This window comes from Passer domesticus, chromosome 3, assembly GCF_036417665.1.
Source record: "Passer domesticus isolate bPasDom1 chromosome 3, bPasDom1.hap1, whole genome shotgun sequence".
NCBI lineage: Eukaryota > Metazoa > Chordata > Aves > Passeriformes > Passeridae > Passer > Passer domesticus.
The window spans coordinates 113,784,313-113,809,415 of record NC_087476.1 but is presented as its reverse complement, the minus strand read 5'-3'; the positions used below and the strand labels follow the sequence as shown (position 1 = coordinate 113,809,415).

Sequence of the window (25,103 nt, the reverse complement as noted above, 5' to 3'; positions counted from 1 at the left end):
TCAAGCTGCCAAGGGAATTAAAACACGGCAACAGTACCATTCCAGGTGTAAGAAAGTCCAGTGAATGTCTTTCCCCAAAAAGAGTTATTTTATTTCATCTTTGCTTCACAAGAAGTTCTTTGCTGTGTTCCTGAAACAGCCAGCTGGGTGTTGTGTGCCCTGGGGTTGGGGACACTGGACCTGCTCTGGGGCAGCCTTTGGAGCCCCACTGGAGCCATCCTGCTCCGTGCTGCCCTTGGAGCACCGACTGCCCTTCCTGCACTGGCTGTGCTGGGGTCTCCTGCTGCTTCTGTGGGCAGGCCTGGCTATCTGCTGTCTGCGCACAGCAGCTCACAATAAAGGAAAGAGTTGTTGCAAAAGCAAAAAAAAACTGCAAAACCAAAGGAACCGCGTCACTTCCCGGCACCTGCAGCTGCGGGGCCCTTCCTCCCGTGGCTCCTGGGGTGAGAGCCACCCTGCCATGCTGCACTGCTCCCTCCTGCCTCTGCGCTGGGTGGGGGTTTTGTGCAGTCCTGACACAAAGCAGGCATTCCCTCGCTTCTGGGGAGCTTCCATCCAACAGGACAGGCGTGCTGGGCTGGGGCAGGTGACAGCGCTGACAGGCTGAGCTCACCAGTGGCCCTTGCCTCATGTGTTCCTTTAAATGTGCCACAAAGTCCAGGAAGATAAACCACAGGCTAACCCTGGCTGTGGGGCAGAGGTCTGCTTCCTGACTTTGTCCCTCTAGGATGGGGAGAGAGCCCCCTCTGCCACCTGTGCTGGGACAGGGAGTGGGGACACACACCCAGGGGTGGCTCTCAGCTCCCCATTTTCTTTGCCCTTTTTCTTACCTGGTCCCGGCTGAGTCACACACAGCCCTCCCCCACCCAAAAGCCACAGTGCCGAGGGAGGGACAGGATGTCCCAGTCCTGTGGAGTCTCGGGGGTGCAGTGCAGGGCTTGGTCACGCACTGGCCTTCCCCAGGAACGAAATGGAAGCAGGTCTGCCCCTCATCCTCCTTCCTGGCCTTGGCTCTTTGCAGGCACTGGAGGGAGCGAGGGGCCTTTTTTCCTCCCCTCTCTCAAAGCCTGCTGATGTCAGCACTGGGCTCAGCAGCTTTATTGTGGGGAGACACGCACCAAGCTGTCACGTGGCCTCTGCCATTTCCTAAGAAACCAGCTGGAAAATAAAAAAGAAAGGAAAAAAAAAGAGTAATAAAAGAACAATTTAAGAAAAGGAAAAAAAAAAAAAAGGAAAGCAACAAGAAAGGAGAGCAGAGGGCTAGAGAGCCTGACCAAGGGCCACCACTACCACACAGCACCCACAGGGACAGATTACAGAGGAGCACTAAGGTTTAAAGCAAGTAGGAGGAATGGTCCTGTCCCCACCATGCCTCTACTGCCATGGCAAAAGTGTCAATCCCTCTGCCAAACCCCATACAGGGAGGCCAGCCCTGGCCCATCAGTGGGAAAGAATAGTTTCTCTCCTTTGCTTGTGAATAAAAATGGGATGGCTTCTGTGACACAGCTCCTGGCCAAAGCAAAGTCCTTCTTCAGTGACGCCACAGCCCACCAACACAAACCTCCAAGAAAAATAAAGCAAGAACAAGCTCTCTTCACTATGTCATTTTAATTGCATCGACACCCAGAAGTACACGTGCCAAGAGCCACCCACCCGAGAGGGCATCCTTCCATGGTGGGTCTTACTTTCACACTCCTTTCACTCAAAAAAAAAATAAAAGAAAAAAAATAAAAGAAAAAAGGAAAAAATATATAATTATAATTGCACTGGTTGATGTACAAGCACAGTCTTCCCTTTTCTCACTCTGGTGAGTTCTGCTGGAACAGGAGGGTGAAGCCCCAGGGTGTGCACGGCGTGGCCACAGCAGCTCCCCAGGAAACGAAGAGTTGTACAAAACAGTATGAAGATTTTCTTACAAACTGCAGTGTTTACTGGTTGGTTTTTTGGATTTTTTTTTGTATGTTTTCTTGTAAGTTTCAAAACTAGGTTTTGGGTCACTAATGGCTTGTATCTTTTATCTACAGTAAATTTAGCATAAATTTTTATTTTTAGGAATGTGTAAGGCATTTTGGTAAGTTAACTGTAAGGTCCAAGGTGAAGACTCATCAAACTGAAGTCCCTTCCTTTGAACTGTCCTCTTTCCCCTGCAGAACAAAAAAAGAAGTGGGTTACCCAGCTGGGCCTCACCCTTATTCCCATGGCAGCTCAAGGCCCAAAGCATGTCACAGATGGGCCAGGTCCTGCCTGTGGGGCAGGGAGGACCTTGACCACCATCTCGTGTGGTCTCAGCGTTTCCCAAAAGCCACCCAAATGGTTTCTGGCAGCAAGGAATCACCTTGCCTCCACTATTAAACCCCTGCCTGCTGCACACTGCCCCAGGGCCTCCACCAGCATCAAGGGGAGGGACATGGCCACCACCAGTACCATTTCCTGAAGCTGTTCTTTCAACTTCTTCACCATTTCTCTCTCTTTGGCCAGTTGGTCCTGGGAAACCTTCAGTAGCTCCTGTAGTTTGGTTGCTGCCTGGCCCAGATCCTTTGTTAATTTTTTTTCTTTTTCAAGTCTTTCCTACATGGCAGTCAAAAGAAGGCACCTGCCTGAGCCTCCCTTTGCCAGCTGGTGACCTTCCCCCCTTCAAAACACCTCAGGCCACCTCGGGTCTGCATCAAGCTGTCTCAGTGACCACAGGCCAGGGGAACACCCAGTTCCCACCTCAACAAGGAGAACTGGCACCCCCAAAGCTCTCTCTGGCTCCCTGGAGATGCCGTGGGCTAGGACCGGATGGTTTCCCAGTGTGTGAAAAGCCCAGCCCGTGAGTGTTTGCTGAGGGCATCACGCTGACCTCAGCCTGCAGGGAGGCAGAGGCTGTGGCCCTGCTGTCCTTCAACCCCACCAGAGCTCTCAGCCCTCTCCTGCAGGGGAACATGGGATGGGCTCACTCCCCAATCCTCAGAAATGATAAATCGTGCCTGCAGTCCTGCTCTTTGTCATGGCACAGCCAACTCACCTTGAGATGCTGGGCCTCCTCCTTGTCTGAAGCTGCTGCATGTTCAGCCAGTCTCAGCTTTTCCAGCTCTGCCTGCAAGCTGCGTGCCAAGCTCTGGGCCTGGAAAGGACACACTCAGTGAGCACAGAGCCAGTGGTGCCAGCATCTCCCACACATCCTGCTCCAGCCATCCCCGGGTGCCCTCTGCCTGTGTCCTGCTGAGGAGCTGGGTGCTGCAGACACACAGGGCATTGCTTCCACCAGGGAGATGGCATTTCTGGCTTGGAGCAGCAGGAAACCCAGCTCAAGCTCGTAACCCTCCAAGGAAAAAGCTGGCACAAGACACGGGGGGATTGGGAGAGCTGAGTTTGTGGGGCCAGAGATGCCACACAGCTTTATCACAGCTGCTGCAGAAGTCCTTCATATGTGGGAGGGCATGTCTCACAGTGATGTCTGAGGTGTGGACAGTGATGGGGAAAAGCCTTCAGATTAACTGTTCAAATTAATTTTTGGGCTTCATTAGCAGCCAAGAATCCAGGAGGGCTTTGCAGACCCTGGCATCCTCCTCGCCCATACCCACCTCCTCCAGCTCCCGCGCCAGCTTTTGCCGCAGCGTTTGCTCCTTCTCTGCCAGCGTTTCGTTCTGCTCCAGCTGGGTTTTCAACTGTGTTGAGAAGAGGGGAAAACACCCAGAAATAACATTTTTTAAAGATTCAAGAAATGAGCTAGCAGGGGCATCACCAAGAGAGCTGGGCTGGACAGAAGAAATAAAAACAAGCTTTCCCCCCCAGCACCGCAGGGCAATAGGTACAAGCATCCCCCCTCTGCAGGGAAATTGCTGATGGCAAGCCTGGGGCCTGGCTCAGCACTGCCCAATTCTGCTTGCTCCTCAAGCAGCACCAGCTGGGGTGTGGGTTGAGAGGTATTCCATAGAGAAAGATGTGCCTGGCAGGCCCCCATGACTGGGAGAAGGCTCCACAGTTAACAGGATTAAAGGGGAAAGACTGACCAGTGGCACTGGTCAGAGGTGTCAGCCTGCAAGGGAACAGCTGCTGCTAATGCCCTCAGCCCAGCTGCAGCAGCATTTATGGAGCCTCTGTAATCCTAATCCTCCCTGGCTGGGAAGGATCCTGGCACAGCTCTGTCAGGGTGTTGTCCCCTTCCTCTGAGGAGACTCTGAACCCAGGGCAGTGCTGGCCCAAGGGCTCACAGCACCCCCAAAGCTTGCCAGAGGGCTCCCAAGGGGAACAGCCCTGAAAGCCAGCTGCTATGGGAGAGGACACGTGGTTAATGCCTCCTCAGCATCCAGGATTCCTTCCAAAAAGGGGGTGCTGGGCTGGCTGTCCCCCAGTGCAGGACAGGACACAACACAGCTGAGACAGCCCTGAGCAGAGTTGTGTGCAGTTCTCCATGCAGTGAGAGATGGTGACACGGGACATGGGACACGGTTAAGGGTCAGAGCCTCCCCAGGAGTGGCCTCAGCACCCTAACCTTGAGGGCTGCACTTGGCTCAGCTTGTAACCCCACACTCCTCCCTCCTGTACGTGGCTCTTTGCCTCACTCAGTGCTGCCTGAGCTGAGGGATGAGCAGCAAGCCTGGCTCAGTGACACATCCCTGTGCCACAGCTTTCCCACGAGCCACAGGGGCCTACAGAGAAAGCCTGCCAGCTTTTTGGCTTGCACACGAGCTGGAATGCTTGGGAAACCACCTCAGTTTCTGCCAGAGCAGGACAGTGGTATCTGACCTGGGCAGCTGCAGGCTCAACAGCTCCCAGGGGTGCAGAGCAAATGATTCTACCTCATCTGCTCAGAGATGGATGGATGGATGGATGGATGGATGGATGGATGGATGGATGGATGGATGGATGGATGGATGGATGGATGGATACCCAAACCCCTGCCTCAGGGTGGTGTTGTGCTGACAAGTGTCCAGTGGTGGGGCAGCTGGGTTTTTCAGCTACACACCAGCTTGAGCAAGCCTTGCTGCTCTCCCTTCCTTCCCACCCATCACGGAGGAAAGAAAAGCAAATAAAAATCTCCTCCTGGGTCCCAGCAATCGCCTCTGAACGTGTGGTCCCCAGCAGCAGCAGGTTAGCCCGTCAAAGGCTGTGCCTTCCTGCCCTCCCTCAGCCCACAGGAAGGGTGCTGGCCCCACAGCTGCTCTGCAAGCCAGCCCCAAGGAGCCAGCAGGGCGTTCCCAGGGTCCCTCCTTACCAGGGCCAGCTCCTTGCTCTGCTTCTGTGTTTCAGTCTTTGCTGCCTCCAGCTGCTCCTGGGACTCTGACAAGAGCTGCCTCAACTGCCAAGGAGGAAAAGAAAGTTTTAAAAAAACAAACCCAACTCCTTTTATGCACTTGGTTTAGGAACTCTTTGGCCCAAGGAAGCTTTTCTATGAAGCAACATCTTCCCAAAGAGGTCATGGTGTCATCACATGCTGATGTGCTTCCTGATGTCTGCTCAAGCAAATACAGCCGTGGGACAGTCTGTCTCACCTGAGCCACAGAAACCACACAGGCCACCCAGGAGCAGCAGACAGCAGCTCCACAGAGATCTCCCTGACCCATCACTTTGCCCTTGATTCTTGGCTTCAGGAGCCTACAACCCAGACTGGAGCAACCAGCTCCATCTGTTTTCCTCTTCCTTTGCAAAGCTGAAGATCCCTGGGGCACTTCCCAGATGCCCAGGGCACTCCTCAAATCCTCAAAACACACATGGGTGGGAGCCAGGGTTAGAAAAAAGCTGAAGAAGGCAGCAGCCTCCACTCCACACTTACAGCTTCAACTTCTTTTGTGTAGTTCTGGCGCTCGGAGCTGGCTGTCTCCAAGTGATTTTCCAGTTGTGTTTCCAGAAGAGAGGTGTATTCCTTTAGCTGCATTAAAAGAGAGGAAAGCAGGAGGGGGTTGATTGTGTGAGGTCCAAACATCCTATGGCTAAAGCCTGCCCTCCCCAAGGCAAGTCAGGAGATGGGGCCTGACTCAACCTGTGCAGAGACCTCCCCTCCCAAAAATCCTCACCTGATCTGTGCTCTGCACATCTGCTTTCAACTTCTCCACCATGCCTTCCAGGGATTTCAGCTGCAGGTGTGACTGAAGCAGAAAGGATCAGAGAAGGACACTGAGCACCTCTGGCTCAATCAAAAACTGGCTGCTGTTTGGCTCCCACCCTTCCCACTTCATCCTGTACCCATCCAAGGGGAGCTCCATGGAAGAGCTCTCCTTCCCAGGGAGGACAAATCTAACACACGCAGGTCATAAATGGTGGAGCAAGGCAACAGCTGCTATCTGCAGCATTTCAGGTGGCTGCAGTCAGGTTTCAACACCCGAGAAACCATCATGAGACTCAGCACAAGCTTCCTGCTGAAAGGTCTGGAAGCAGCAATTTTCCAATGAGGTGGCATGGACTTCGTTATTAAGAGGCCAAGCTGCCAGAAAAAGCACTTAAACACTTCAGCATCTGAAGATGCTGAAGTTTTTTGAAAGGAGGAATTCACCTCCTCTCCACCGAGAGGCAGGATTGCTCTGGGAGCTGCCCTAGGCACCAGACGTTCTTCCCATCAGGAACACCAGCAGCAGCCACGTCACCCTGTGCAATCCCACGCCAGCCCTCAGCAGTGCTGGCGCTGCAGGAGCCAGCAGTGGGCTGACAAATCAAACATCTCCATTACAACAGCTTCCCCCACCTCCCTGCAGTCCCACTGAACTCCAAAACCCCACGTGATGATGGGGAGCAGCCAGACCATGGAAAACAGCTCCATCTCAGTTCTGCATTCAGGAGGAAAGATTCTACATGAGGTGAGCTTTTTGTCAGCTGGCTTGGTGACAGGAGGGGTAGACTTGGGGAGAAAAGGAAGTTCCTGGGTCTCAGTGTTCACAACTGAGGGCCACCAACCAATTTATAGCCAACAGATCCCCTTCTCCTGGAAGTCCAGCTGCAGGAGCACCAAACCCAGCTGTGTCAGCAACACCCACCTTTTGGAGCTCCTCCTCAGAGGCTGTGAGCTTTGCCTTCCACACCTGCTCCTCCTCCTCCACGCTCTTCTGCAGGTTTCTCAGCATCCCTTCCTGTGGGCAAAGCCTCAGCTGAGCCCAAACCTCCAGCAGGCTGAGCAGGGTAAGGGCTGGAAGCCTCAAAAGCCTCTCCAAGGATTTGGGCCAAACATCAGGTGACAGAATTAGAATCAGGTGGGGCAGGGGGCTCCTAATCCCTATTCTGGCTCAACCAGCCTGTTCATCAGAGCCCTTGCTGTGTCTCATTCCATCACCACCAGCAAGGTTTCCAACACAATCAGGATGAAGAAGAGCTCTAGAAATTCACCTTTATCCTGTTCCTGTGTCTCACTGACAAACACTCTGCCACACAGCAGCTCCCCCAACACAGCAAGGGATGCCCACCCTGAACTAATGGGCAGTCTGGGCTGACAGGAGAACTCTCCAGAGGGGATTCCAGTGGGAAGCCAACACACTGCAAAGGGCAGGAACTTACGGTCTCTGCAAGGATCGTTCTGTACTGCTCACACTCTGCCTGTAAAGTGCTTTGCGCTTCCTCTGCCTCTTTTAATTTAAGAGCTGAATCCTAAAAGGAGAGGGGAAGAAAGGAGGGAGAGATGAAAAGAAGAAACATGTGACCCTCCAGCACACTCACCCCTCCACCTTCCAGCCATCACTTACTGGTGGCTCTGTTGTGATCATCTGCTGCTTTAGCACACCCACGGTCTTCTCCTTAAACTCCTGTAGCCACGTGTCATAATCCTGAGTTTGGAATAAAAGAGAACCAGAAAAAAGGAGGATGCTAAGACCTCTCTCCCCACATGGAGAGGCTCTGGGGAGGTCTGAGGAAGCCTGTCCCACCTGCTGTGAGGACACGGTGACTCCTGGGAGGGCGGAGAGCAGCGTCTGCTTGGTTCGCGTCTGGAGCGCGTCCAGCTGCTGGGCCAGCTCTTCCTGAAAGAGGGACAAACTGCAATGGGTGGACGTCTTGGGCACCTGCTGGCCAGGCTGACAACACTGGTCCTGCTTTTCTATGCCCACAGGGCTGGGGAAACCAGCCAACACAGAAAACTGCTGGTGCTGGGAACCACAAAAGCATCGCTTCCAGTTCAACCAGGGATGCACTGTCCTCAAGAAAAATGTTGGAGAAGCTTACAGAAGAGTTGGGCCAGCACTCTTCCTAAGCAGGCAGGCAACCCAGGGCAGGCCTCCCTGGTGGCTTGGGGAAGCTGAATGCTCCCTTCCAACACCAGGGCAATGCCAGGCTCACCTTTGCTTTCGTAGCAGCAAGCAGTTTCTCCTCACACGCCTTCTCCACCGTGGTCAGCGCTTCCATCGCCTTCCAGTTCTTTTCCCGAAGGTCCTGTGGAGACCACACAGAGAGGGCAATAAGCCACATGCCGTGCCAAGGGCCACAAAGCTGCTCGCTGGCACTGCAGGGGATTTCAAAGCCACTGCTTAGGGAACTGGGTTTGGTCAGGAGTCTTCCACCCCATGTCCATAAGCATTCCTTTCTCCCCAGTCTTTCCAGTGGCTCCACACAACCCCACTGCTCTGGCAGTGCCCTGGATGGGACAGGAGCTCCAGGAGCAAGCTCAGGATGCCTGCAGGGGACACAGGCCTTGCAGGGATGCAAGGTGACCTCCACACAGCTGACACCACCTTGCAGTGGAGGGATAAGGAGCAGAGGAGCAGGAAGTGTGAAGGAGCTTTCTCAGAGTTTGACTTGGCCCTGCCAGGGTAGGATCTCTCTGGCTCACCAGGTCCTAAACCTTCCAAGAGAACAAGGGACAGACATGTCATCACCTCAGGCAGCCCACCAGGGGTATTCCTGCTCTCTGGCAGATGAGGCAATGCCTCCAGGGCTCTGTGGGGCTGGAAGAGCCTCTGGCCACACCCTGGAGCCATCAGTAGGTGACCACGATGGGTTGTCTGTCACTCACTCACGTTGTTTTTCACCTTCTGTTGCTCCACTGCCTCCCGCAGCTGTGTGGCTTCCCTTTCCAAGGCTGAGAGCTGGTTTGTCTTCTCCTGGAGTCTGGAAGGGCAGGATGCAGGAGTGAGCCTGAGCAGCCACCTCCCTCACGGGCAGCAAGCTCCCGAGATGGAGACACAGCCCTTCCTATCCTGGTCTGCTCTGGGATCTACACACAGCAGGAGGAAGAGGGAGCAGGACTAAAAACCACAGCCACGGCAATGCTGGAGTGGGATCTGGTTTTCTGCCCCCTTACCAGCAATAAAAAGCAATCACTTAACTGGCTGGCTGCACACACACAAAAAGAGGAAGAAGCAACCTGATGCAAAGGCCAGGAATTCTGGTTTGCACAACTGGGGCCGCTCCCATCCGTGGCTCATTAGGCTGAGAGAGCCCACAGCTCTGCATTTTGAAACTATCATCCCACTGCCTTGAGCAACCCTAAATCAGGGCTGCCAACCAGACAGCAGAAAGCTGCAGGTTCCCTCCACACCCTCAGATCCCCCATCTGCCCTGAAGGAACCCTCAGTGTGAGCAAACCAAGGTTCAGGTCCTTGAGAAGGACTACACACATCTCCTGGGGTCTCAGGACAACTCAACAGCTGCCTTCTTTAGAGGGATGCTGGATGCTTGCTGGCAGTGGGGGCATCTGAGAAATCTTCCCCCCATGCAGAGCCTTCTTGGAGGTGCCCAGCACACGGACAAGGAACAACAGGCAGGCCTCATGACATGGGAAACTCCAGTTAAATGCCAGGAAACCTTTCTGTGCTGGGGGGTGGGGGAAGAGGTTATCAAACACTGGAATAGGAACCCAGAGTGGTGGTGAATCTCCATCCCTGGAGATACCTGGAAACATCTTTAAAAAAATTCCTCTTGTTGGCCCAGCCTTGAGCAGGGACTTGCACCAGAGACATCCCACACCCAGCACCAACAGCAGCAGAACCTCCTGTTCCGCAGGAGTGGTCAGACTCCACGTGCCTGCCAGCAACTCAGCCCTACTTCAGGCTGTTATATGGGGCCAGCACCAGAGCCAATCAATATTTTAAACAGCACTACTGGCCAGGATTGACCTTGACTTCCCAGCTGGACAGCCCCAAGCCTGCCTGGAAGGCAGGAAGCCCTCAGCCACAGGCTCAGTGCTCAAGGAAGCCTGGGACACATGGACAGCAAGCTGGAGGTGCCACTGCAAGATGTGCACCTGGACCCACCTTGACTGCAGCTGCTTCATTTCTGCTTCATTGGCTGCCTGGAAGAGAGAAAGCACTTTGACAACCTGCCCCAGGCATGTGAGACAGGTCAGCCCTTCCTGTGGCATCCCAGAGAGGATCCCAGAGCAAGGACAACTCGGGGGTTGTGTAAGCAGTGTCACCCACTCCCCTCCTCCCAGCCCAATTAAACGAGCACACGACCTGCAGGTCTCTGTCTTTTTCTGCCTCCCGCATCTGGCCTGCCTCCAGCAGAGCTTCGATGGACTTGATCCTCTCCAGGAGCTTTGCATTCTCCGAGCTGGCATCCTGCAGTTTCCCTTTCACACTGTCCAACTCCAGCAGCTTACTTTTAACCTCTGCCTCGGAGCTCAGCAGCTTGGCCTGCAGCTCTGGTGGAGGGAAGGGTGACAAACTCAGTAGGGCAGGTGCAAACAAACCTGGAGACTCCACACCCTGCTCTGTCCACGCAGGATCTTAGCCAAAGAAGCCTTCCTTGGCCAAGGATGCTTTGAGGAGGCACAGAAAGGGAAGGCAGGCATGCAGGCCAGCACAGGAGAGAGGCCTTGGAGTAACACCCTGGGACAGAACCACGGACCAGCCCATGCCTTGCTCACAGCAACATCAGGCAGCCTAACTCATCCCTGGATCTATTTGTCCTGCCCCAACTGGTTCCTCCAAGCTCTCAAAGTCTCCAGTCTGCCCTACAGCCCTCCCCATGCTGATCCCAGTTCCTCACCAGCAATGCTCTGCTGCTGCCCTTTGGTCTTTTCTGCATCTGCCAGCAGGCTCTTGTAGCTGCTCTGGGTTTTGCGGAGCTCGTCGCTGACCTCATCCAGCCTCTTCTGCAGCATCACCTCTGCCTCCCGCTGGTAAGCCTGCAGGGCAGGAAGAGAAGGTTTCCTGGAGCCTGCAGACACCCCAGCCAGTTTGAAGCAAGGCTTCATGTGTCACGTGACCTTATTTTTAAGCTGTGTTTTGGGGGATTAAAGTCATCCTCCCACCAAGCTCCCCCTGCACATGAAGCACCCCATGTTGTGCTCACACTTTATCCCGTGCCAGCCCTCACATTGGGAAGTAAACAATACCCAAATGCCTCGGTCCTGGGCCAATTCCATGGCCAACCTCTCCTCTGGAGAGCTCTGAAAAACCTCCCAGAGCCCCGGTTCAAACCATCCCAGCCCAGCAGGGAGAGGTGCTGGCACGGGGCTCTGCAGAACACAGACACCCAAGCACCTTTCCACAGGAGGAGGAACTGTCTGTGCAATTTGGGCCAGGGAATACTTTTTATTTTCCATCATGGAAAGCAGCAAGGAAGAGGCTGGCAATGGCAGGCATTTTGAGGGGGAAGGCAAAGGAGGAGGAGGATGAGTTGTAGCTTTACAGGTAAAAGTGGCAGAGGGAGAAAAATTGCTTTGCATGGTGGGGACAGGAAAAGGTAAACCAGCAGGCCTGTCTCTGTCCAAGGGATGCTTTCAGCACCACCAGGAGAGCAGAGCCACTCTGGTTTTTGAGGATTTGACTCAATATCCTCAGCTCAGAGCTCCAGGTGTTACTGTGGAACACATTCTCCCTGGCACCTTAAGCACATCCCTGACTTTAGTGTGATTTATTTAATTAGCATTAAGGTGTTCAGTGAGCTGACAGCCCTAGAGTTCTCCCAAAACTATGTCTAGGAGCTCCTGCTTTGAGTCAGAGAGGCAGCTCCTGCCTTCACACCAGCTGTGACCTCACATCACCGTCCTTGCCCCTCACCTGCAAAAGCAGCAGGAGCCAAATGCAGCCCACCAAAATGAGAGCTACATCCTCAGGTACACAAAAAGTTAAGAGCAAGGATATGGAAGGCCCCTTGCTCTAGGAATTCCTCTACAAAACTATTTTGCCACGTGCAGATAAAGGTCTCTTCCACCACAGCCCCTTCCTGAAGAGGCCAGAGCAATTCAGAGACATCCCTCACCCTGTCTGCTACACTGGGATTAATGCTCCCAGCACACAGCTTAGCAACACCCCAGCAGGAGCACTGCCAACATCCAAGAAGATGCTCTTCCCTGTGTGAGTACAGCCTGCCTGCCAGCAGCACACCTCTGTGTGCTCACAGGCTCTGCTTGGGAGGTGTCCTTTCAACACCCCTAAAACCCCAAACCCAGCCACTCCCTGCAGGCAACCCAAAAAGCCACAAGCTCCATCTCCTACCAGAGAGAGAGAGAGCAGAAGCTTAAAACCATCTGAGTTTGAGAGAGAGAGGCCCTGCAGAAGAATGGCTTCAACCAGGGCATCCTGCTCCCTGGGCTCTGACCGTGATGCTGCACAAGGGGCACAGGGAATGTGACAAGCTAACAGGGGTGGAGAGCAATTAGCAACCCTGCCAGGCAGCTTCCTTCCCAGCCATGGACACTGATGTCCCTCCTAGCCCTTCCCATGGCCAAGTGCATGGATCCCCTGCCATTCAGCACCCAGCTCTGCAAGGGGAGGGTTTGCCAGTGCCTGCCTGACCTGCAGCTGCTCGATTCGCTTCTCCGAGGCTGTCGCTTTGATCTCCCAGCTCTTCCTCTGCTGCTCCTCTTGCTGCAGCACCTCTGACTTCTCAGACAGCTCTTTCATCAGCTTGCTGCACTCCTGCCTCAACTTGGCCAGCTCAGCATTTTGCCTGCAGCAACAGAAGCAGGGTTATTTCAGCTCACAGGCCAGCCAAGCCTGCCTGGTGCTGGTCGGGGGAAACACATCCTCCTGTGGGCCTGATACAGGACTTGAAATGGTGAACTTTGTTTGCCTGTTTCTAGGACACTCCTGGTCCTTCAGGGAGGGGGTGGAAAGAGCCAACAAATCACTTTTTAAAAGTCCTGTTTCAGTCACAGGAGACATTCCTTTCTTATGAAGTAGAGGACACATGGATCTGTGTTCCCAGACACAAGAGGAAGCACTACAGCTGGAGCCCACTCTGTAATTATTTGCCTGCTGTTAATCACCAGTCATTTCAGACTGTCTATAAAAAGGAGTGTGAAATTCTTCTACCTAGCTCCTATTTGTTCTGTTCTCTGCAGCATCACTCCCATCAATGAGCTGGCTGCATTTCTTCTCAAGTTTGAAAGTATGAGCTCCCCTATGGGGGAAAAACACCACAGTGCCTTCTGATGCCCTCTCCCCCCTCCACTGCCTGTTGGATCTGGCATCAGCACAGGTGACCCCAAAGGAGAGAGGGATTCCCTGCCCTGTCACTTGGGAAGAACACCCTTGTTTCTCCTGGTGTACCCCCAAAAGCCATTTGGCACAGCTCTTCCTCCCTCATTCCCTCCTCCACCTCCAGCTAACTGGGGTGTCTGTAAAAGTACCTTTGGGAAAGGGGGTGGTCAAGCCAGGGTCTGCCAGAGGGCAGCCCCAGGCTCTGCCCCTCCTCCCAGCCTTACTTGCTTTCCATCTGGCTGGTGGCCTGGTTGAGGGCATCCCTCAGGATGGAGTTCTCCTGCTGCAGGCGAGCCAGCTGCGTGTTGGGGCCGTTCTCCAGCTGCTCCTGCAGGGTCCGGATCTAGAGGAGCCCAACAAGGGGTTAATGCCACCACCAGCCCTTCTGCTGGCCCTGTCAAAGCCCAGGAGATGAGCAGGAGGCACTGGCAGTGCAGGGGACTGTGTGCTGATGCTGACAGCCCTCAGGGGTGTGACATCCCATGAAGATGCTCCAACGTGCCTCTTCTCCAAAGAGGCTTGGAGGGGGCTTAAAGGGATTGGGGGGGTATTTGGGGAGTTTTGGGGGTATTAAGTGGGTCTTAGAAGGGTGTGGGAGTACCTGAAGGGGTTTGGGAAGGGATTTGGGGGAGTTTAAGGGATGTTTAGGGGGGCCTTAAAGGGGTTTTGGGGGGAAATTCAGCACCATGGCTCAGGAGCACAGCAGGGTCTCACCCCTTCCCGAGGTTCTCACCCCCTCCCACGGCTCAGCCTTCTCCAGAATGTCACACATGTGCCACCAGCAGCCCCCTGGCAGAGGAAAGAGGCAGGTGCAGAGCACAGCCCGGGGCTCACCTTGCCCTGGAGCTGCTGGGTCTCGCTGACATGGTCCTGGTAGCTGGCCTGCATCCGTGCCTGCACGGCCACGATCTCGCGCTCGCGGGCCAGCAGCTGCTCCTTCAGCTTGCCCTCCACAGCCACCGCCTTGGCCCGCTCAGCTGCCAGCTCCTGCCAGGAAAGGAGACCCCCAGTTAGTCCTCAGAGCACAGGTCTCCCCATTTTAAGAGGATGTGGCCTCCTAGCTCAGCAGAGTACAAAGTTTAGCCCTTTCATTGCTGCCCCCACGCCCAGGTACGTTTAGCACTTACATTTCCTCCTGCATTTTGTTTTGGGCTCTGTGGCCACTGGATGCCACTGTTGTTCCATGTTGGGCCAGCTAAGAGAAAGGAGTAAGACAGCCTGGAATTTTGTTTTCCTTCCCCAGGATAAGTAACATCACACAACGTTTGGGGCAAGGCAGGAAAATGAAGCAGATGGACTTGACAGCCACAAGTTCAGCGTGGCAGGGATCTGCTCTGCCTTCAACACCCAAAAAGAGGTGGGGGCAGGGGGCTGAGTCAAAGAAGGACATGGTAAATAGGATCAGGTTCCTTACAAAGGCACCATCTCAGCTCAGGAGAGCTGAAATGAGGAAGGATTTGCCTATCTCTCACAGAAAGGGTTTTCCCCTGCTTTTCCCATGGCTGCCAGCAGGCACTACCCTTTGGTTCTTTGGGCTGGCACCTCCCCAGACTGGAGCAGGCCCAAAAGAGGGGGGAATCTCCTCTGTTTTCTTGGAAGAAAACAGCCAGCAGGTGAAGGGTCCAAAGAGCCCCATCAGGGGGCTGAGATGTGGGAGCAGGAGGCACATGGAGAGCCACCATGAGCAGAGGCCACACCGGGGACGCCAGGAGGGCCAGCCAGGGCTTACCTTGCTCAGCTCCCGCAGTTTGTTCCTGGCAGCAGCTGCATCCTCCTGCTCAGCAGAGAGCTGCTTCTCCTTCTCCTCCAGCTGGCGTTTCAGGACAGCAACCGGGTCGCCCTTCTGCGTGGCCTGCCAGCACGGGGTGGCACATCAGTGGGGACCACCACCTTCAGAGCCATCCCCTCCACCCCACACACACGACATCCTGCCCACTGCTCCAGGATAAAAAATTCAGCTCTGTTCTCCCAGACACCCTCAGGGCCAGCCTGCCTGAAAACGGGGTGCCTTTCCTCCCCTTGCACTTCCTGAGCTCAGCAGAGCCCTACCGTGTGCCAGGTGTCCTGGATGATTCCTGCTTTCTCCGTCAGGATCTCGATGAGCTGCTGGGCCTCCCCCTCACTGAACACCATGCTGCTGACTGTGGACACCAGTGTCTTGTAGGGCAGGTACAGGGCCCCATCCGAATCTGTAGGTGCTAGGGAGAAGAGAGGAGGGATTGGGACTTCTGGGGACAGCAGCAGAAATATTGTATCACCTCAGCTGGCTTCAAGCCCACACCTGCCATTCAAACTATCATCTACCCTGATTTCCAGAGTCACATTTGGTACTTCTCTGAGTGAGAACAGTAAGAAAAGTGCTGGAGATGACACCACACACGTGCTCCTCGAGTCAGCTGTCACCTCTGCCTGGCTCAGCAACTGGTCCCAGCACCTGCCATCACCCTCTACCAAATGGAGAGGCTCTCAGCAGGAGCTGGGAGTGCTCTGCCAATGCCAGGGGGCTCAGACACATCAGGCATCAGAAGCTGGACCACAGCAAAACACAACCTTGCTGAAGGATGTCACAACACGCAGTGGTGCTGGTGACAGCAAGGTCATCTCCCACCTTTCACCAGCCAAGCTGGTTCCAGCTCTTTGCTAAGGGAGGAACTTGACTCCAACCCTTCCCCTGCTAACCTGGGAAAGCCAGGGAGCATCAGGGACCATGATGCTGTTGTAGGACCTCAGTGCACATGGTCACGATACACAGAGGCAGTGGTTTAGGGGTTCCTGCCTGTATCTATGGCCCTGTGGGCTCCTCTTCCTAGAAAACCACAGAAGGAAAAGCAGTTTGGAGTCCAGTAGCTCCAGAGACCCTGAAGTCATTAATACCAGAGTCTCTTGAACACAAAGCTTTGGATGCCCCAAGCAGCAAGGTTCAAAGAAGGAGGAGGAGGTGCTGGAGCAGAGATTCTCCTCTAGAGAATGGACCCCATGCTGGACAAGGCTCCTCCCAAGGACTGCAGCCCATGGAAGGCTCCTCACTGGAGCAGGGGAAAGGTGTGAGGAGGAAAGAGTTTGCAAAGGGCAGCTGTAACAAACTGACCACAGTCCCCATCCTCCTGCACCACTCAGGGATGGGAGGTAGACGAGTCAGGAGGGAAGTTGAGCCTGGGAATAAGCGCTGCGGTGGGAAGGCATTGTTTCCATTTCCAAAAAAAAATCTGTTTCTCATCTATTTTAATGGCAAATAAATTAGTTTTCCCCAAGTCGAGTCTGTCTGGCCAGTGACAGTAACTGCTGAGTGATCTCTGGTAGATCCATTTGGAATGGCAGCGCCAAGCCCTGCCAGCAGCAGTGCCTGTGTCCCCAGCCACAGCCACTTCCCAGCAGCTCCACCCCCTTGTGCCACCAGGGCCCGGGGCTTGGCTCACACTTTACCCATGCTGGCAAACTGCAGGGCTGCAGGACAGCACTTGGCATCCCCTGGCTCAGCCCTGCTGCGTGCAGGGACACACAGAGTGGAATTCCGCCCCTCTCCGGGTGGAGCTGCAGGAGAAAAATACCCCAAGCCACTCCTGTCAGGCTGGCCATCTGCTTCACTGCTGAGGATGTGTCCTGGAACACCCATTTTTATCTGCCACGGAATAATTTGTTCCTTTGCATTTGAGGAGGAGAGACCACAGCTGCTGAAAACACGTTGGTCAAACTGCAGTTGGCTTCATGGCACAAATCCTACCAAGTGCTTTCCTTTGCAGAATCCCAGAGGAGCAGCTAAGACATCACTCTTCACTTTCAGGACATGCAGGACTGGCACTTCATACCCAAGGGAATCTAAGTTTGGAGCACCCAAAAACCTCCCAACTTAACAAATGCTAAGAGGTCATGTCCCAGTCACATTCCCTCAGCTGTTACAGCCTGGATTTGTGTGTTTTACACATGGGTGCACACAACAAACCAGTCACCTCCAGTTTCCCCAAGCCCACCATCCCTGCAATACCCTCCAGGAGCAGCTTCTCCAGTCATTCCAAACCCCATCACCATGTGGAGATGGTCTTTAGTAAAATCCTTCCCACAGAAAAGCAGATTCAAGGGTTTTAACCCATCTTTGAAACTCAGCAGCTGCAAATGCCCTGCTGAGTAGCAGACCACTTCCAAAATGTGGGTGTGGAAACTGCCAGGCTGCACAGCAGGTTTGGATGTGCTGCAGAAGGGCAGCAGGAAGGGATGTCTTTTAGTTTGGTGGGTTGGGTTTTTTTTTTTTCTGGTAAAGAAAGAAAGAAATCCATGCACATCACATGACATCTTTGAGAACACCTGAGAGATTTCTGCCATGTGTCCACATGGGAACCCTTCCACAGGTCTGAAAGCACTCACATTTTTAGTGCCTGTAATTATCACTTAACCAAAAATAAATCCCAAACTGTTCCCACTGGTACAATGAGAGGCAAGAATGCAGCAAGAGAGCTGATTTTCCCCTCCCTACACCTTTTTTATACCCTGCAGAGCTCAGGACCACCTGATCTTTTCCCTCTCTGAGTCAAACAAGTAAGGCACGACTGATGATGGGTAAGTTTTCCCTTCCCTGTGAGAGACCCAAAGCCACTTCCCTCTAATTACTCTAAAATCAATCCCGAAACTCCATCAATCCTCTCTGCTTGAAGAATCCTTCTTCACCTCCACCACAGGAGGAGGAAATGCTAGCAGTGACCCAGCTCCACTGAGAAGTGTGGGAGAGCTCCTCTGTACTTTTAACAGTCAGGATTCCATGGGGAAAACACCTCATCCTGGCTTTCCACCCAGATGTGCAGCACCTTGGCAGCTGTCCCCCTCCCAGGACAGGGACACGCAGCTCTCATTCACTCCCATCTGCAGAGCCCACAACACAAAGCCCAGAGGAACCTGGAACTCTCCAACACCCATGCTGGACCAAAGGGATACAGGCAGAGGAATTTGGCCTCACCTGGCTCGCTCTTCTTCTTGGATGCAGCCTTCTTCTTGGCAGGGCCATCATGCTTCTGGTCCTCCTGGGCTGGGAGAGCCTCGCTCTTCTTGACAGTGACAGAGGTGATGACTGGAGCGCTTTGCTGAGTGCCAACTGGGGGCACTGCCACAACGGGCACCTCCTTGGGGGGCACCTCCCTGACGGGAGAACTTTTGGGGATGCTGACAGGGGGCGGCGCCAACACCGGGCTAGGAGCAGGCTCTACCTTTGCCACCTTCTTCTCCTTCTTCCTCTTCTCCTTAGGTGATGGAACGGGCTTCTCCTTCTCCTGGGGGACAACTGCCACCGCTGCAACTGGAGTCTCAACTGCCACAGGCTCGGGCACCACAGCAGGCTCAGGAGACACCTCCTTGGGAGGGTCCGTCACTTCCTGAGCAAGCTGCTGCTCTGGGATCTTTCCATTCGGTTTCTCTTCCTTTTTCTTCGCTTTTCCCTTTTTCTCAACTGGTTTCTCTTTCTTCTTTTTCTCCAATTTCTGCTGCTGGGTCTTCTCAAGCTCCTTGCGCTGCTTGGCCAAGGCTTCCTCGTAAGACGTCTCCTTCATGGAGAAGGTGGACACCAGGAAGATGCCGATGGCTGAGATCACCATGAAGCCTCCAAAGACCATAACACCCAGCGTCTGAGGGTCGTACACGTCCATCCTGCCTCACTCTTCTGTGCCTGCAAGACACCGGGACAACAGTTAGGGGCAGCAGGGGAGGAAAGAAATGCAATGGCTTTTCTGAGGGGGATCTTCACATGGGCATCTGTGCCTCCCAATGGCACCGTGCACTGGGAAGAGGAACACTCCAGATCCACATGGCTCAGGCTGACCTGCCTGCACAGCCCCAGGTTTTACTCCTCTGCTACACTGCCCATGCACGGGGGTCCAGTTGTACGTCAGTGACTAAATTTCATCTCCAGAATAACCAAAGTGAAGGAAATAAAACCAGGGATGCAATCACAGACAGCCACGAGCCTCATTCTGTGTTCAGTGGGGTGGTTCTGTATGACCTTAAGCCACACCTGAAGCAGTAAGAGAGCCCACTTTCAGACTGCTGGGAGCAGGCTGGCCAAAATCTGGGCTTTCCCTGGAGCACCTGGCTTTTTCACTGCTCCCAGATGCATATCCAGGTGTCATTTTCGGTATAAAATATCCCCTGGGAAGAGAAAGCTTTGCAGCAGCCCTTCCCTCTTCCCTTTCTGCAGCAGCAGAGACCACACTGCCTGCTCTGACCTCTGGCAAGCAGGGTTCAGCCACATCTGTGGAAAGATGCTGCTATCTCCACTCCTCTTAATGGCTACTTGAACCTATCCTGGTTCCAAAGCCAATTTTTGCTGGCCCATCCACGTGTTTCATCCACCAGGGCATCACTTCCATGCGGCTCTGAGGTGGCTCAGAGTCCCCCAGATGCTGGTGTCAGGCAGTTAATCTGGGAAGAGACATTTCCCAGGAGTTGCCATGGCTGTGGCTCCTCATCACTGTTACTCAAAACAGAACAAGCAAAATGCAGGAAGCCTTCAGCTACCAGGAGTTCCCATCCCCACGATTAACTGCTGACATTATCGAATTTCCTCTTTAAGGGGGTGTGGGTTGAGGAGGGAGGGAGGAAGGGAGGGACGGGCTGGAAGGGGAGGAGGCAGAAATAAGAATAAAACTAAGGAGATCAGCATCTTTTCAAACCTCAGTGCTTGCAGGGAGACACCTCGGAGGCCCTTGCTTTCCAATAGCTGGAGCAGCAAACTTGAACTTGCAGCTCAAAGTGGGGACAGTGCAGTGAAAACTCCTCTCCAGCACCCAAGCAGGGGCTGCAGAGCTGGGAGGAGCTGCAAATCTCCCACTGGAGATACCCAATCTGCCTGGGAAAGGATGCTCAGCAGCCCAGCTCTCCCTGCCCACCTCTCCAAGGTAAAGCAGCAGAGAGAGAAGCTGGCAGGCAGGAGGGCTCTCCATGCCAGCTGGAACCAGCCAGCCTTGTCAGGGCCAATTTTCTACCCCAGGGCACTGCTGGAGATCCCAGCTGATAATGCAGGCATCACTTATTACTATTTCACATCTACCCTGGCCATTTTGCACTTGAATGGCCTCAGCCCACTCTATCTGGTGCCAAGTCAGTGTCCCCTGACTAGGGAGCATTGCTTTGGGATGGCCCCAACCAGGACAGACAGGTAATTCCCAACCCACAGTGTGAAAAGGACTGGAATTCCTCTCCCTGTCAGTAAATAAAAAGCAGGGCTGGAGAACACACACCCACGATCTTGTGCTGGGTTTAGGGCTATACCAAAGCACCCAGGAGCTGTTTTAGGGCCAGAACAAGGTGACCTACATTCCTCACCCAGCAACCCCAACATATTTGTAAAAATAAGCCCTTCCTGACCTCACAGAACCACAGTTTCAAATCTAGATAAAAATCCACTGCTCCACCTTGGGGCAAGGGCATCCCCAAGTGCTGACAAACACACTCCAGCCCCACCAGCTGGTACTGCCACCCTCCAAAGCAGCCTGATGGAGCCCACAGGGGATGGGAACGGGGCAAGAAATCTTGATCTCCACGAGGGAGGACGGATGAGAGGACAGGGGTGGCGAGGTGGGTGAGATGGCAGTGCTGGATGTGGCATCGTGGCACCAGAGCCGTGTGCCTGCCCACTCCTCACCCCACAGGACTGTCCCCAGAAGCCCTTCCAGAGCCCCAAACCCTCTGTGCCTCGCAGAGAGCCTCACCCAGCTCCACGGGCTGCAGTAAAAGCTGCCTGTACCTTGCCTCCTGCTTTAAAGCCAGGGTGAGATAAGGATGTAAATGAGCACTAAAGTCCTTCCTAGCGAAACAAAAGGACCCCAGCAACCCCCTCCAGACCAAAAGCAATACAGGAACAAAGCAGCTGAGAGCACCCAGGAGCTGTGGACCTGCAAAAGAGCCCTGGCAGCTGCCAGAGCTCCTGAAAGCAGCCGGGATGCTCAGAGAGGCCATCCCAGCTCCCACTGCTCCACCAGGGGAACACCACGCTGCTCCCGAGGACAGAAGTGCCAGCAGAAGATCCTCAGGAAGGAGAGAGAGGTGCCAGCCAGGAACTGATCCCTGCCAGCAGCACCCCATGGCAATCCTTGGTGCTGTCCCCGTGCCCTGCAGCCCCGGCACTGACTCCGAGGAGCCAGTTCTACCTGTAGGGTTCCTCCTGTGGTCGGGACTTGGCACGACCAGCCCAGCAACCTGTTCAGGGAAGAGCCCATCTCTCCAACGGGGCAGAGACAGCCTTAAATCAAGCCAGGCTGCCCTTGGCATTTGGGGGATAAGGAAAAGTCTTCCTACAGGAAGTTCCTGGTGCGGAGATGCCAGAAGCATTTATGCCACGGTGTTAGCACCCAGCAGAGAAGCTCTGCTTTGACATTTCCTGACCTTGCCACCTTTGCCCTTCCGAGGGCTGGAAGTTTGCTCCTGGATTTGCACATCCCCCTCGCAAGCACGTGTGCCCTCTGGCAGGAAAACCCTCCGTGCTTCCCACCTGGACAAAGTCTCAGCCAGGACATGGCAAAATAGGGCACCAATGGTAATCTCACGTGTTCAGCTTGACAGCCAGGCTTTGGAGAGGCTCAAAGACTTCAGGATCCTCCCCTTGGCAGCTTCTGGTCCTCCATGGGGCATCATTCTCATGATGGCATTTTTCCATCTGCCTGGCAGAGGGCTGTGTGCCCAGGAAGTGAGTGGACACCAGCAGTCATCAGAGTCCATGCTCAAAAAATCAAGTTCACATCCAACACTGAGCACATTTACTTCCATGACGTTTCTGGAGCATCCTCCACTCCTCTCCCAGCCAAAACAGCAGAAATCATCTCATATCTCCATACACAAACTCCTTCCCCAAAACAGCTGCTCCAGGTAAAGCCTTTCCCCACCATCAGAACAGGAATAAGGTGAACAACTTGGTATTCACTTGGCCTTCTCATGCAAAGGAGCTGGCTGAAATGCTGTGCTGACTCTTCCACTCCTGTGGCTTTTTCTGGTTATCCATCAAGCTTCCCAAAATCCCAGACAACAGCCCAAGAGACCTGACCTCCCTCACCTCCCTGCACATGCAGCCACCTCTGTTTGACCTGAGCCAAAGTCCAACTTGCCCTGAGGAAGCAGAACCAGAAAAGCACTCAGCCTTCTGGTTTTTCAGCACTAAACAATTTCCAGGATGAACCAACCCCCAGACATGTGACACGACAGCACCAGGGCCATGCTCAGTGTCTTGTGGTCACATTTGTCACTGACAGCTGTGTCAAAACCAGGCTGGAACCGTGCCACCTGTTCAGCCTGTCCTCCCCTCTGTGACCACACATGAAATCCATGGGAACTCAGCATCTTTAAGACCCAGCCCTCCCCCAAACCCTCGTTTAAATCACCCAGGCCAAACAACAGGTGGGGAGGAGCAATGGAAGAGTCAGGTTGTGCAGTAACTACAGAGATCTTATTTCTTCCCACGGCCCAAGGAAAATACACGTTATCTCCTCCAGGTGTCGACAGGTGCTGCAGGCAGGAAAAGATGTTCTCTGCAAGCAGGACACTGATCCCTGCAGCCCAAGGCTTCCACTCTGCCACGGTGTGAAGGTGGCATCTCAGTTTAGAGCAATGCAGCAGGGGTGATGAGGGGCCAGAGGGCAGAGAGAGAGCTGGGTTCACACAGACGGGCTCTGCACAACCCACAGCAATGCCTGCCTGTGAAGTTCCTGCAGCATCCCTTCCTCTACATATCCCAGCAGCTTAAAAAAAAAAAAAGGAGGGAAAGGGCAAGGACGAGGGAACTGGGAGGCCTGGTCAGCAACAGCACTGCCAGCAGATAAAAAAACAATCGCCAGATACTTCTCCTGGAGTTTTTCTCTCCACCCTGTTGCAATAGAGACAAAAATTAAAAACAAAGGAGAAAAGCCTGCGCGCCGTGAGCAGATCCTGCCCACGTTGCCAGCAGCCTCTGTTTAAATACATTTTCTGTGTAAGTGACTGTGCACTTCCAGCCTCCCAGCAGCATGTGCTACTCCACACAGCAACTCCAGATCAGCCCATCGTCAACAGTTATAGCTCGACTTAATTGAACGTGTCTTAGTGCTCCATTAGCTCTGGCAGCAGCAGCCAGCTGGCTTCTGCTTGCCAGCAGCGCTGCCAGCTCCCTTCCTCAGCCCAGGAGTGAGAAAACAGGCAGAAAATACATGTATATATAGGAGAAGAGTGTAACAGCACCACAACACAGCTGCAGCTTGACTGTTAGAAATTTTCTCTCCCCTCCCTGCCCGAAGAGGCATTTCACCGCCGGTCCCCATCAGCTCCTCCCTGGGGCTCACATCCCAGGTATCCTCGGCTCCTTCCAGCCATTCCTCGCTGGCGCAGGGCTTCGACGAAAGCGAGAGCCGGCACTCCAGCGCGGACGCTTCTCCGGCGCTCAGCCACGTGTGCAGCACACGCTCTTCCCCCGAGCGCCGCCTCGGCGGGGCGAGGAGCGGGCACAGCCCGGCGAGGCTGCTCGCGTCCCGCCGCCGCAGGAGCCGGGCGGGCGGGGGTCTCCGCCTGCGCGGTCTGCCTAAAAGCCCACAGCCGCCGGGGGTCTGCGGGCGCCAGCAGAGTTTCGTCGGGGGGGCTTAGTTAAGGAAAGAAAGCGGACAAGGGACAGCGGCCCGAGCGCCGGGACGTTCAGCGAGCGCGGTTAATCAGATTAGCGATTGTCATCCGGCCGGCGCCGGGGCCGGGGGCAGCGCGGGGCCCGGCCCTCGCCCTGCCCGCTCCCGCCGCCATTCCGCGCCCGGGGCCATCCATCCGCCCGGCCCCGCCGCACCCCGCGCCGGCACCGCGGCTCTGCCCGCGGGACACGGCTCCGCGCCGAGCCCCGGCGCTGCCGCCCCGCTCCGAGCGCCGCGGCAGCGCCGGCCGCGGGGTCCCGCCGGCAGCGCGGGGCGATCGCGGAAGCGGTGGCCGGGGGAAGGAAGGGCTGCTGCCGCCGCCCCTACCCACCCGTGCCGGGTCGCGGTCCCTTCTCGCCGCCGCGGCCGTGTGGAGTCGTGGCACTTTCCGCCGCTGTCTCGCCGGGCTCGGCCGCCGCGTCCCGCCCCGCCCCGTGGCGTCCCGCCCGCCGCTCCGCGCCGCGCCGCGGGGCCCACTCAGCGCGGCGGCCGGGCCGGGCCGGGCGGGGCGGCGGCCGGGCCCTCCCCGCGGGCTGCCCCGCCGCCCCTCCGGGCCCTCCGCCGGCCCGCTTGGGCTGAGGTGCGGCCGGGGAGCCCCGCGGAGCTTTGCCCCGGGCTGAGCTGGCGGGGATCGGTGCGCGCCGGCCGGGGCTGCCCGCCGGCCTTGGCCCCGGTGTCAGCGCTGTCTGCCTGGGAGAGCGGGGCTGCGGGCCGGGCAGCGGTAGCGGTGCTGCTCCGTGCTCCTCAAGGGCTGGGTGTGAGCGCCAGCGAGCAGATTGGAGCCGAAAGGTGCCCAGCCCCAGCCTTTCCTCGGGGTTTGCAAAGGTTGTGCGGTTAAACAGCGCCGGGAGTGGTCCGTCACCCAGCAGCCTGCAGGTCCCAGGGCAGGGGGAAAGCCGTGGCCACGATGGCCAGTGCCACGAGGGATGGCGGCTGTCCTCTTGCACATGCCTTCTGTGTGACTCCCAGCCTGGTTGTGACTCCCAAGATTTATCAATCAGATGCCTGCTCACACCAGAGGGAGTTTTCTATGTGGAAGTGGGTCGGAAGGGACTCCATGTCAGAAGCAACCACTATGCTAAACCATTGGAGAGGAGCCAGAGCATTTTCAGGAGATGCTGCACCCTGCCAGCGTGTAATAAAAATATGAGAACTA

At 55.1% G+C, this 25,103-nt stretch overlaps 1 protein-coding gene across 2 annotated transcripts; it reads right to left on the bottom strand.

The window, feature by feature from the left end:
* Nucleotides 1–1,589: 1,589 nt before the first annotated feature.
* RRBP1 (ribosome binding protein 1) lies at nucleotides 1,590–24,434 on the bottom strand. Of its 2 annotated transcripts, XM_064415250.1 has the most exons (23): nucleotides 24,279–24,434; nucleotides 18,277–18,978; nucleotides 15,381–15,529; nucleotides 15,061–15,183; nucleotides 14,166–14,318; nucleotides 13,556–13,674; nucleotides 12,645–12,798; nucleotides 10,891–11,029; nucleotides 10,356–10,543; nucleotides 10,155–10,192; nucleotides 8,919–9,009; nucleotides 8,242–8,334; nucleotides 7,833–7,925; nucleotides 7,653–7,733; nucleotides 7,468–7,557; nucleotides 6,954–7,046; nucleotides 6,000–6,071; nucleotides 5,759–5,854; nucleotides 5,201–5,284; nucleotides 3,567–3,650; nucleotides 3,008–3,106; nucleotides 2,425–2,568; nucleotides 1,590–2,144 (listed from the first exon to the last, which is right to left on the bottom strand). In XM_064415250.1, the coding sequence occupies exons 2-23, from the start codon at nucleotides 18,956–18,958 to the stop codon at nucleotides 2,106–2,108; spliced, it is 2,904 nt and encodes a 967-aa protein (XP_064271320.1). In that variant the 5' UTR covers nucleotides 18,959–18,978; nucleotides 24,279–24,434; the 3' UTR covers nucleotides 1,590–2,105. The 2 variants fall into 2 exon arrangements, with proteins under 2 accessions (XP_064271320.1, XP_064271321.1); XM_064415251.1 differs by lacking the exon at nucleotides 2,425–2,568.
* Nucleotides 24,435–25,103: the final 669 nt, after the last annotated feature.